Here is a 12,228-nt window from a genome sequence, read left to right on the forward strand (position 1 = left end):
TTGAAAAGGAACCTTTGCAACAGATTTAAAATGTGGCTCTACCACCTTTCTGTTAACCACTACTGATAATTAATGAACAACTGATTTTCATTTGACGTCATCATTAATCATTGGTCATTGTTTTCTACAGCAGCGACTTGTTGAAATCATTTCTGTTAATGACAGCTGACTTTTTTACTGCAATGCAGGCTATAATATATATGCATGCTCATTTTGTGCAAGAGGTGGGTGTTTTTTTAAAGGTGTACACACACACACACACACACTTTTATGTTGCTGAGATTTCATGCGATCTCAAAGTAGCTATTAAGATGCTCTGAGTGTGAGTGTATTGATCAGGCCTGTGAAGAGGCTGATTAATTGTGAAGTGGTTGTTCACAGTCACTGATCAACAACTCAGCCAAAGCCATAACACTCTCAAGCAAATGAGAGACATACCAAATATTAATGAAATTCTGAAATTCATGTAAAAAGTCAAAGATTCTCATTTTCACTTAAGCTGTTAAGCTGATACTATAATTTATAATTGTATATTAGAAAAGATTGTTAAATGGAAGCAGACATCACGGACATATGGATCCCACTGTATGACATGTAGCATTGTAACATTGTAACAACTGTGAGTGCTACATACACTCCATCACACATGGCACATACGCAGAGCTATAAAACCCCACATCCACATTAAAGCATACACCAAGGGAGGAGTCGAGGAGTGGCCAAAGGAAGAAGGAAGGTAATGACAGAGAGTGAGAAGGTAAAGACAGAGTTATACGGAGGGCAGATTTAAGGATCTCTGTAATTTTATAGCTATAAGTGCAGAGTTGAGCTGGCATGGTGAAACCATTCAAGACGGGTTTTCATTTCCACACCAACTTATAGCTAACAAAAAAAAAACTGCTGAACTAAAAAAATCTTCATTATGGGTCTAATTTGTTTAAACATACCGTATATGTTGAAATGTGCCCAAACACACATTCCAATTATGAATTCAGCTATTTAAAGGTGCACTCATTACTGACACAGGTGTTCAACTGCACACATGCAGCTTGTATAATCTCCAAGGCAAAGCACTGGCAACAGTGGGCTCTCAAGCAGCCTCACATGAGCTTAAAGTCACCATGTGCAAAGCCAAGCATTGACTTAAGCTGTATAAGTGGAACTGAAGTGAGGCATGATGGAGCTCCATCCAGTAGCTTTAGAAAGAGCAGGATGTTTGTGATGCAGAACTAAACATCCAACATCTGTACCTGACCTTATAAACACTCCTAAGGCTGAATGCAATCAAATCTTCAGAGCAATGTTCCAACAGCTGGTGTAAAGCCTACCCAGAAGAGTACAAGCTGTTACTGCAGCAGAGGGTGGACAGCTTTCTTAATGATGCCCTTGATTTTAGAAGAAATGCTGGATGAGAAGTGTCATATTTGTCTCTAACAGTGACTCCTATCATGAGCTGGCTTGACTTTCAATTATTGTCAATTACATTCTTAAAGGGTTCTTGGATGTATAGTTTGAGAAAAAACCTTTAATAAGTACATAACTTTCACATTATTTGAAGCTTTTTAAAACCTCTAGTGCATCTTATTCACAGAAATGGAAACGGTTAAAAGTGGCTCCTCTATGATATGGGAGCCCACACTGTATGTCCTGGGATGGCCAGAGTGAAATGTACAGTGTGTGTTAGCATTGCACTACATTTTATTACTAAAATACTACAAATTTGTTTCAATTAAGAAAGTTATGTATAATATGAAAACGTATTCGTAATTGGACGAGGGGGTGGGGTTGGGGTTATTCTAGCAGGCCAAATCAAACGTCATCACAGGGCAATATGACCACACTTTGGGCAGCCTGCTTTAGCCGCACTCCACAGAGCCCTTTTTGGGACATTTATTTTTATTTGGCACAAAATGATTGTTATTTTTTTGTTTTATTTATTTTGTTTCTGCCTTTTCATTCAGAATAGTGAATGTCTAGTAATGATTCACTCTTTGAGACTTCATTGTGTGATCAATATCCTGTTTGAGACAGGAAGAATACCCCTTAACATTTTAAACATGTTGAGCTGTCTTCCATTAACCAGCCATGGTAAGCATGAACACAGCAGTAGGTGGGTCGTCTGCCAATGTATCCAGAAATATCTATGTTAAAGGCTACCCTCCGAAAGGGCGAGGCAGGCTGCGTATGTGTATAAATGTCTGATAATTGTATGTGTCTAAAAGCAGTGAACCTTGTGAGCTTTGAGCTCAACCACAGACTGTAAACGCATCAGAGAGAGAAGTGTACGCCGCCCCTGCAGCCCAGGCTACGTTAACTAACCACAGTAACTAAAGCCTGTAGTTACACTGGGGGAAAATAGCATACGTCCAGTTGGACATGGGGGTTACATTTTCTGAGGAATATGCAGTGAGCAGAGAAGGATGTGAACATGTGGTTAGTCTGTGTTTTATGTGTGTGTGTAGAGAAAGGGACAGAAAGAGAGCTGGAGATGACCGTTTTCTCACACACAAGAGCCTAGATAGTCTGTACACTATTAAAATGTTTAAAAAGACCCTCTTTGTTTACAGTGTTAAAATGTTTTGCTGTTTTAGGTCAAAAAATAATAACCTGGTTTAGTTTATTGAGTTTCAAGTAGTAAGTTAATAACTCTTACACTGTGTGAACTTTGGCCCAATCCCATTTCTTCTTTTTACCCCTACCCCTTGTTTTCCAATGTCACCTTAACCCCTTGGGACGGAGTTACAAGGGTGATGGTTGAAATCTTGCCCTACGAAATGGGACAACCCTCAAATTAAAAAAATCAAACCACACACATGGCTTCATCATCAGCTGCTCTGTAGGCGACCCGGCCCGTCTTCAGCGATCGCAGAGAAGGGAAGAGTTCACCTCGCTGCTGGGCTTTAGATCCATTTAGGGTAATATACCCTAAATACCCTGCAAGAGGGGCTATAAAACTATTTATTATCGACTAACGCTAATTCATTGGTGATACGAAGCTGAAATCAGCTATTCCTGTTCGAATGGTCCATTTCCACCTTAAACGGTGCAACAGAGTTGAATTGCAATGAAAGGCGTCAATACTGCCGAACTATTTAAGGTGGAACGGGAAAATTAGCTCGCTAGCTACCGAGACATTAGCATACTTTTGGCGAATTTTTATGCTTGTTACGAAGAAAACGACCATAATACGTTGAAACGACGTTGGTTATCGTATTTTTTAACTGGGAATATACATTTGTGGGTTTTTTGGTCGCTCGCGCAGTCATCTTGCCGGTTTTCCTGTTTTTTCCACACTCCGTTTGTAGTGAGCCTCTGAAAAAGCTCCGTTTGGAGGGCCATATAGCCCCAACACTTCGCCCTACCCCGCCATCTCAGCTAACATTGGGACACCCCAACCCTAGACGTGAACGCGCTAAACAGAGGGCTGTGGCCCAAGTGCTGGGGGCAAGGGGTGAAATGGGACTCACTCCCGAGTGAAAGCGCTGTTCCTGCACTCTTAAAAAGTGGGTTCTTCAACGCTTCTTTGATGTGGAAAAAAAAGACTTTTCACATTGATTTGTCTCAAAACCCCCTCATATAAAAGGCTCGACCACTTTTCATCATTATAACGTTCACTTCAGCACTCGTGTGATCCAGATATGAGGGTAAAGGGTGAAACGAAGGAAATGGAAGTGCAGGACCAGAGATTAGGCCGTGATACCGCGTGCCTTGTCATATAGCGCCCTCCAGTGAACACCGAGGGAAACACAGGCACATGTAAACAACATTTCACACACACCAAGGCTTAATAATGTGCTTGTGAACTGGTCTGGAGTAGCCAGGAGTGCGAGGAAACAATGAACTAAGCAAGTACAAATGTTATTAATACAAGTAAAATACATATGTTTTGATATGTAAAACAGAAATTTACCAGGTTAAATTGAAACTTTTCTGTTGTAAAATTTAACAACTCAGTTACTACTAAAAAGTACCTGGCTGGCCCCAGTTCGTTTTAATAGGAGGATCTGTTTACATATTAATTATATGCATTTGGTATGAACGTATAACAATTGGGGTTATGTCTTAATTTTACTTGTAAAATGAATTACCACATGTCAAAATGGAATTCACATTAGTATAAAATAGTTCCTCCAGTTAAAATGAATTGGAAAACGCCTTGTTTTCCTAAATTCCTACTACAAATATAATTCACACTATACGAAAACACGTCAGGATGTCATGCTTTACGGTACTTTAGCAGTAGGTTTGTCTGTTTAAACTGAATTTGTCATTTTAAAAATGTGTAGTGTCACTGGAATGGGTCCGTTTGCTGACATTAGGTCCACAGGGAGCTGTATTTTCAACTTTGTGGATGAAAAAGGTTACGAGCTACAACAGAACGGACTGTTCGCTGAAAACGCTTCATCACTGCTTTACCTCCGTACCGCGGTGCAGAGCGGCCGTGTTCGGAGCTGCGGCAGCGCCCCCTGCTGTTCACTGGGAGAATCGGCACGGCCCCTGTTCTAGAGAGTTCCCGAGTGCATTGTGGGAGCCGGCAGGTCTTCCTCTCGCCGCAAAGATGATGGTGAGTACGAAGTCATGCTGTTCATTAGAAATCCTCCTCCATCTGACTGCTCAGTCGCCCCAAAAGCTTAGCTACACGGTTACAGCCCGAGATGACATTGTGCTGTTTTACCACGCGGCGATATTTCGCCACTGGGTGTTTAGAAATATGAATACGGTGTCATTGAAGCGATGCTAGCTGGCCGGTTGCCTGTGCTGCAGACAGTGGTTGATGGATTTGACTTGTGGCTCTTTATATCTGGTCCAGTAGCGGGTTTTCTCTCTTTGGTGGCCAGTCTTAGTTTTCACTCGCCTTTGAAAATATCATTATACGCAAAATATTCGTCCGTTTGTTGTTTGAAGCTAAGCTGATGCCATGAGCTGAACTGAAAGCCCCTCCTATCCATTGTAACCAGCTAGGCTAGCTGGCTAACACCCTGAGTGGATGGTTAACGGATATCAGGCTAACGGCTAGCTGACAGTAGCGCTGGCGGAGATTACAGCCGGTCACTGTCGCTGGCTTTGGTTTCACCAGCCGAGCTTTCATCCACGAACAAGTCTTAGTACGTGTCTAGTAACTTAGCGCACTGGAGATCTGCGGTGTAGTAGTGTTTCACGCACATACCCGCTGGTCAGTGTAGCTAATAGAGGCGTTAACTAGATGAAGCTGTTTGGGTTCAGCTGCTCCTTGGACATGTAACGTTAGATTGTGATTTTCTTGACCCTTAATGGACACGCAGGCATTTTCTAAATCTACCCTGCTCTCCCAGACATCACCCCACCACTGGTGCCCATCACTGTTGTCATGTGAAGGGGTGGGGGGAGCAATAGCGAGTCTAAATCATATCGCTACTGAGGCGTTTTGTTCAGATGACACCCTCTTCTTCTCTTAGCCCACTCCAGTAATTCTGCTGAAGGAGGGGACGGACACTTCCCAGGGTGTCCCCCAGCTCGTCAGTAACATTAATGCCTGTCAGGTCATTGCTGAGGCTGTGCGGACCACTCTTGGCCCTCGGGGCATGGATAAGCTCATCGTGGACAACAGAGGTAAGTGCAGACGGAGGGGAGCAATATGAAGATGATGAGTTAGAGTCGCTCTGCATGTTTCAGGGCAAGTCTCTTTTTGCAAAGGCTCAAATATGATTTTAGTAGAAGTGCTTATGTTGTTTGTGTCTGTGTGTTTTTGCTTGCAGGCAAAGCGACTATCTCCAATGATGGTGCCACCATCTTGAAATTGCTGGATGTGGTTCACCCTGCAGCCAAAACTCTGGTGGACATCGCCAGGTCTCAAGATGCTGAGGTGAGGCCTCTGTTTCAGTCAAGGTTTTGTTTTATCACTTGCTGATTTGTCCAAGACTGTCAGGGTTATAAGCTATGCTCTCATTTTACACAGAGTTACACTCGAATAACGTCAGTTTTTCACAAATTTAGATGTATACTAAGCTTGGATTTCCAGAGACAGTGTACAGTGTGTATTTCATTGATGTGAGAGACTTATTTCCTCCTTGTAAGTTAATTAATCAGGGACATGGTAAAGCTGTATTAACTAGTCATGGCCTTTGTGATCACAGATGATGTGCATGTCTGTTTAGAGTTGTTCTTTTGACTTAATGATTGATGACCGATGTGTATGAGAGCAAGAAGAAGTAGTACATGTTTTTTAAATTAAGTTTAATTAATTTCTGCAACTGTTGACACTTCTTGTGCATTTTGTGTTTGCATTACTTTGTAATGTGTATAAAATAAGGTTTCTAACGAGATGATTAATGACTGTACATCTTTCCAGGTTGGTGATGGCACCACATCAGTGACTTTGCTTGCGGCCGAGTTTCTGAAGCAGTTGAAGCCGTATGTGGAGGAAGGGCTCCATCCCCAGACCATTATCCGAGCATTCCGCATTGCAACCCAGCTCGCTGTCAAAAAGATCAAAGAGATTGCTGTCACTATCAAAAAGGATGACAAGCAGTGAGTCTGATGTGCATTTACTTTAGCGATTTTCAGCTGCTGAGTAGAAGAGTGGACCATGTTTGTTTAAAGATCTCCGTTGCAAATGCTCTGTTCATTTTGGTTTGTAGATAATTTAATTATTTTTTTACAGTGCTTTAGCTTTAACATGGATGCTCTAAGAGTTCAGCTACAGTCGTGTGAAAAAATCAGGACATCCTAGTGAAAAACCTTTGTCATATTAAAATATATAGACTTTTTTTTTTTTGAGAGGTGGAGGTAATATAAATAAACAAGGATGGAAAAAGTTAGGACACTCATACATTTATTATTGTTTAAAAAGACAAATTAGAATCAGGTGCACCGCATCAGCTGCAAATGATTAGAACACCATTAGAGAGGATTTTGGAGGAGCATGTCCATTTTAAACCCCAGACATTTATTGTGGTTTACTCTTCGTTGTGAGTGGTATCACCATTCCAAGGTTCAGAAAGAAGGTTGTAGAGGCATAGGAGTCTGAAATGGGCCTGAAAACAGCTCAAAACAAGAGCATCGTAAAACGTCATCACGGGACCTACAGGTAGCTCTTGCCACAGTTGATGTCAAAGTGCATGCATCCACCTTCAGAAAGAGACTGTACAAGTTTGATTTTCATGGGAGGTGTGCAAGTCCAGAAAAGAAAATGAGGGTAAGACTAAAGTTTACCAGAGGACACCTAGACAAAGACCGGGACTTTTGGAACAACGGGCTGTGGGCAGCTAGATCCAAAGTTGAATTATTTGGGCACAGTAACAGAAAACACAAACCAAACACAGCATTTGAGCACAAGGAACCTCATACCGACTGCAAAGCGTGGCGGTGGAAATGTCATTTGGAGTTTTGGGCTGCTTTGCTGCAACAGGGCCTGGCAAACTCTGCATCAGAGAATCCACTATGAATTCTTTATTGTAACAGAAGGTACTTGAGGAAAATGTGAGACCATCTGTCCAAAAACTGAAGCTGAGGCAGAGGTGGACTGTGCAACTTGACAGTGACTCAAAACATTACAGTAAATTGTCTTGAATGACAGAAATGGAGCAGTCTGGAATGGCCAAGTCAAAGCCTGGATTTTACTTGACAACATCTCTATAGGAGTGATTTGAAATGGGCTGTGCATACACAAACCCTTCAAACATTACATTGATGATGGAATTCTCCATGAAGAAGTGGGAAAAACTTTCCAGTTTCCCAGTCAATGTCAGAAACTGGTAGAGGCTATAGGAAATGTCTAAGTGAGGTTATTTCTGCCAAAGGGGTAATATCAACTATTAGGGCATCTTATGTCCTGACTTTTCCTTAGTGGGAATGTTTTTGTTTTTTTTGTTAAACAAATTGTCTCAAAGTCAAATTGTCATTGTTTTTGCAGAGATGATGCAGTTACATCACTTCTGGATGAAGATCAAATAATGTCTGATACTTAAAATAGAGCTAAATATTTAATGGGATGTCCTAATTTTTCCCATTGCTGTATATGCAAGTTGTAGATTTTTCTCTTATTTGTCTTTCTCTCTGTCTCTTTATTTTCAGGGAACAGAGGCAGTTGTTGGAGAAGTGTGCTGCCACAGCACTGAACTCCAAGCTAATTGCTGGTCAGAAGGATTTCTTTTCCAAGATGGTGGTTGACGCAGTGATGATGCTGGATGATTTGCTGCAGCTCAAGATGATTGGCATGAAGAAAGTTCAGGGTGGAGCTCTGGAGGTGAGGGGTTGTTAAAGTAGTTTTGAAAAAATGTAGAAAAAGCAGATGTGCTGGCAGTCAATGTTTTTATATCTGTTATTACTGATGCCTCTATATGAGATTCATTATGTTTGAGCAAAGGGAAAATCTGTATTTTCCACCTTATCATGAATCTGTTTTCCTTAAGTACTTCAACTTGTTTAAAAGGTGCCAGCTTGCCTGGGCCTTTCTGTGTTCGCAAGTCATATATTATAGAGATGGTTAAGTGAAAATGATTAAGTAGATTTTAGGGATTTTAATTATTGTTATTTTTGAAATAGGGGTTATAGTTTGTTTTGAGAAGTCTTTCCAATTTTTTCCCTGTAGGACTCTCAACTAGTGGCTGGTGTGGCCTTTAAGAAGACCTTCTCTTACGCTGGCTTTGAGATGCAGCCCAAACGATATGAGAACCCAAAGATTGCCCTCCTCAACATCGAGCTGGAGCTGAAAGCAGAGAAGGACAATGCTGAAGTTCGTGTTAACAATGTGGAGGTCAGTAAACAGTGCTCTCCTTTCAGTCCAGTAAACTAGACTTCCATGCTGATTTGACATTTGATTCAATATCTCGACACCAGGCTTTAATGTCATTTTTCCCCATTGTTAGTTAACTGTGTACCTTGGGACTACCTTTTTAATATGACCTGTTTGCAGTAGAACATGTCAGAAGTTTAATTGCGAGTCATTTACTGCTGAGTTTTATGATCTTGGTTGCTGCAAAAAGTGTGAACTCTGCTAATCTAGTAAGGGACATAGAGGAATTTTTCACACTATGAATTTTCTTTGTGTTTCTTAGAAATAACATGTTTGTATTACGTTCAGCCAGGTTGAGCCGTGGAAGCCTCCCTCACACTTCTTGCATGTGCTCTTTCCTCCAGGACTACCAGGCTATCGTTGATGCTGAGTGGAACATCCTGTATGACAAGCTGGAGAAGATCTATAAGTCTGGTGCAAAGGTGGTTCTGTCCAAACTGCCTATCGGGGATGTGGCCACACAGTACTTTGCTGACAGAGATCTTTTCTGTGCTGGCCGAGTTCAGGAGGAGGATCTGAAAAGAACCATGATGGTATGGAAGATTCTCATTTTCCTATAAACTGTTCTCCTCTTTAAGTGTTTCTGACTGCTCATAACAGGTGGCTTTTACCACGAGGTGGAAATGTGCATTCAGGCCTATTGTTTGCATGTCACTGCTTCTTAGTAATGCAGCAGGCTTATCATTTAATGATTTAATTTAAGTCAAAAGTGGCAAAACATTAAGTTATTACGTTTTTAATGGTCATAAGGTTTTAGTCAGGAAATTAGCAAAAATTAGACAAGTAGATAAAGTTAATAAGGAATAGCTTTTCTTTTTGATTTCTATAAATGTTTAAGTCGTGGACAGACAGCCTTTTACAGAAATTCTGTATCGTTCCATTCAGCATTGATTGCTTCAAACTGAATAATATTGCTAGTTTGTGAGACAGAATATTGTTTATAGGGTTTAAATCTGTACTATGTCCAGGCCAAAACCATCAGTAATTTTTTTTACTGGTTTCCTTTATATAAATATTCTGCCTGTACAGTAGTTCTTTATTACATACTGTGCATGTTAAATGAATGTGATGTCTCCTCCAGGCCTGCGGGGGTTCTATCCAGACAAGCGTTGGTTCCCTCACTGATGATGTCCTGGGTCTGTGTGAGCTGTTTGAGGAGGTGCAGGTTGGAGGAGAGAGGTAAGCATTATTGATCAAAAACTCTGCTTATGCACACTACTGCAGACTGCATCTCAGGATATCTTTGGTTCTTTTCTGAAAAAGAAATTTCATTAAAGCCTTTAAACTAGCAAAAAAAAAAAAAATCATTTAAAACATGTGCTGGCCAAAAAAAAAAAACCTTGGGAGAGCATAGAATATGTAACTGTAGAAATCATTTATCAGCATGGTTTATCACATAAAATAATTGTAGTAAAATTGCATTTTACACTGTGTTGGAGTTTGCATGTCCATCAAATTACAGTACCAGGACTTGCCATTCAAGCAATCCAAAGGTGCCCACTGGCCCAAATTAACCCACAGTACATCAAAGGAAGACTTTAACAGTAGTAACAATTTACACATTTCTGTCGTGAATGGTGTGTGTGTGCATGCATGTGTGTGTGTGAATATGTATGTATGCTCTTCTTTTTAGGTACAACTTCTTCAAAGGCTGTCCAAAGGCCAAGACCTGCACCATCATCCTGAGGGGTGGGGCTGAGCAGTTTATGGAAGAGACTGAGCGATCACTACATGATGCCATCATGATTGTACGCAGAGCCATCAAGGTGGGTTGAGCTGCCTATATTTGGAACAGCTGTGTAGATTTGAAAACCTGCTGAATGCTAGTTGCCTTTTACCAGATGGATATGATGAACAAAATGCTTCATCCCCCACACACTTGCCTGTTAAAATTCCTCTTTTAATTTCCTGACTGCAGAATGACTCTATTGTGGCTGGAGGTGGTGCTATTGAGATGGAATTGTCCAAGTACCTGAGGGATTATTCCAGAACCATCCCAGGCAAACAGCAACTGCTGATTGGAGCCTATGCAAAGGCCCTGGAGGTCATCCCGAGGCAGCTGTGTGATAATGCAGGATTTGATGCGACCAATATCCTCAACAAGCTCCGGGCTAAACATGCACAGGTACAAATGCAGATACAGCTACAAGCACCATTATTAAAACCCTAGAGCAGGTAAATGGACACATGAATAAATGAGCACACCTTTTGGCTTTTTCATAAATTGTGGGAACTACATTTACAGCAGCCACTCTTTTGCAGAGTGATTTACAGAAGTACTTGGCTATTTAAAAAGTGTACACATTGCTTGAGTATACCCCTGAGCTAAAATACTGCTAGTAGCAGAAGTTAGCACTGGTACAAAGATTTGAAGTACATAGACATTACAAGATAAATGGTTCACCGTTTTCTCACCATTTGTCTACATTTTAATGTATTTTACGTAAAGTGCATTTAGCCTGTAATGCAGGGATTCTCCACCCTGGTCTTGGGATGTGTTCCCTACCTTTGTACCTTGACTAGGAACCTATGACCTGTATCCAGAAATGTACTTAAGCTTACTTTTTTTTTTTTTTTTTTTAATTAAATGAAGTAGCGTTGCTGATTCACATTGCATGCATTCCCTCTAGAGAGATCTCCAATTCCCCAAACTTGCATTGTGAAGCTTTAAGGATATGGTCATAAACACATTTTGCTCCAGTGCCTATGCATTAACTAATTGTTTTTGTCTCTCAGGGAGGAATGTGGTATGGTGTGGACGTGAACAATGAAGACATCGCTGATAACTTTCAGGCGTGCGTGTGGGAGCCTGCTATTGTGCGCATTAATGCCTTGACTGCTGCCTCAGAAGCTGCCTGCCTCATCTTGTCTGTGGACGAAACCATCAAGAATCCCCGCTCCAGCGTTGATGCTCCACCAGTACCTGCTGGCAGGGGTAGGGGTCGTGGGAGGCCCCCCCATGCCCACTAGAACCTCGTTAACACACACCAGTCCTGGCCAGTCCAGGTCTTTATAAGTGTAGCCACTGGACTGTTGGAAGCTCACATGGAAGCCATCAGTTTTGGTCCTGTTTTACTTACTTGTTACTAAACGCCTATTTGTCCCTCTCCAAATACGTTTTACTCCAGGCTGTGGAGCATCAGTGAAAGTCCACCTTGGTAATTGCGTTACTGATGCTTGTATATGTGGGAATTGTGAGTAAGGCAGGATTTTAGCTGTGGTTGTGTGGAGGCAGATTGTTTTGTAATAGTCTGAGACAACACACCCAGAAAGGTGGCTGTCTGGTTTGTGAAATTGTAGACGCACTGATGTTGGGCATTCAAGCCAGACTGCAGTATGTTCCCAAGTTTGTCATTCAGTGGAACTATTTATTTGGACCATTAAATTCAGAACTTTCACATTTCATCCGCTGCCTTCTTTATTTATTGATTCTTTCTTTCACTGCTGCCATTTTA

At 41.3% G+C, this 12,228-nt stretch overlaps 1 protein-coding gene across 1 annotated transcript; it reads left to right on the plus strand.

The window, feature by feature from the left end:
- The first annotated feature begins 4,461 nt into the window (after positions 1–4,461).
- On the plus strand, positions 4,462–12,178 carry cct7 (chaperonin containing TCP1, subunit 7 (eta)). The gene is made up of 11 exons (XM_017699661.2): positions 4,462–4,564; positions 5,436–5,589; positions 5,736–5,842; positions 6,329–6,507; positions 8,053–8,224; positions 8,570–8,734; positions 9,118–9,306; positions 9,855–9,952; positions 10,407–10,539; positions 10,692–10,898; positions 11,510–12,178. The coding sequence occupies exons 1-11, from the start codon at positions 4,559–4,561 to the stop codon at positions 11,741–11,743; spliced, it is 1,644 nt and encodes a 547-aa protein (XP_017555150.2). The 5' UTR covers positions 4,462–4,558; the 3' UTR covers positions 11,744–12,178.
- The last annotated feature ends 50 nt before the right edge of the window (positions 12,179–12,228 follow it).

The sequence above is a fragment of the Pygocentrus nattereri genome, chromosome 2 (assembly GCF_015220715.1).
Source record: "Pygocentrus nattereri isolate fPygNat1 chromosome 2, fPygNat1.pri, whole genome shotgun sequence".
NCBI lineage: Eukaryota > Metazoa > Chordata > Actinopteri > Characiformes > Serrasalmidae > Pygocentrus > Pygocentrus nattereri.

Bases quoted from the DNA above. Each gene is read 5' to 3' on its own strand.
- cct7 (XM_017699661.2), top strand. The intron at 8,735-9,117 runs GTCAGTAAACAG...TCTTTCCTCCAG, and splicing joins TTCGTGTTAACAATGTGGAG to GACTACCAGGCTATCGTTGA. The intron at 9,307-9,854 runs GTATGGAAGATT...TGTCTCCTCCAG, and splicing joins ATCTGAAAAGAACCATGATG to GCCTGCGGGGGTTCTATCCA.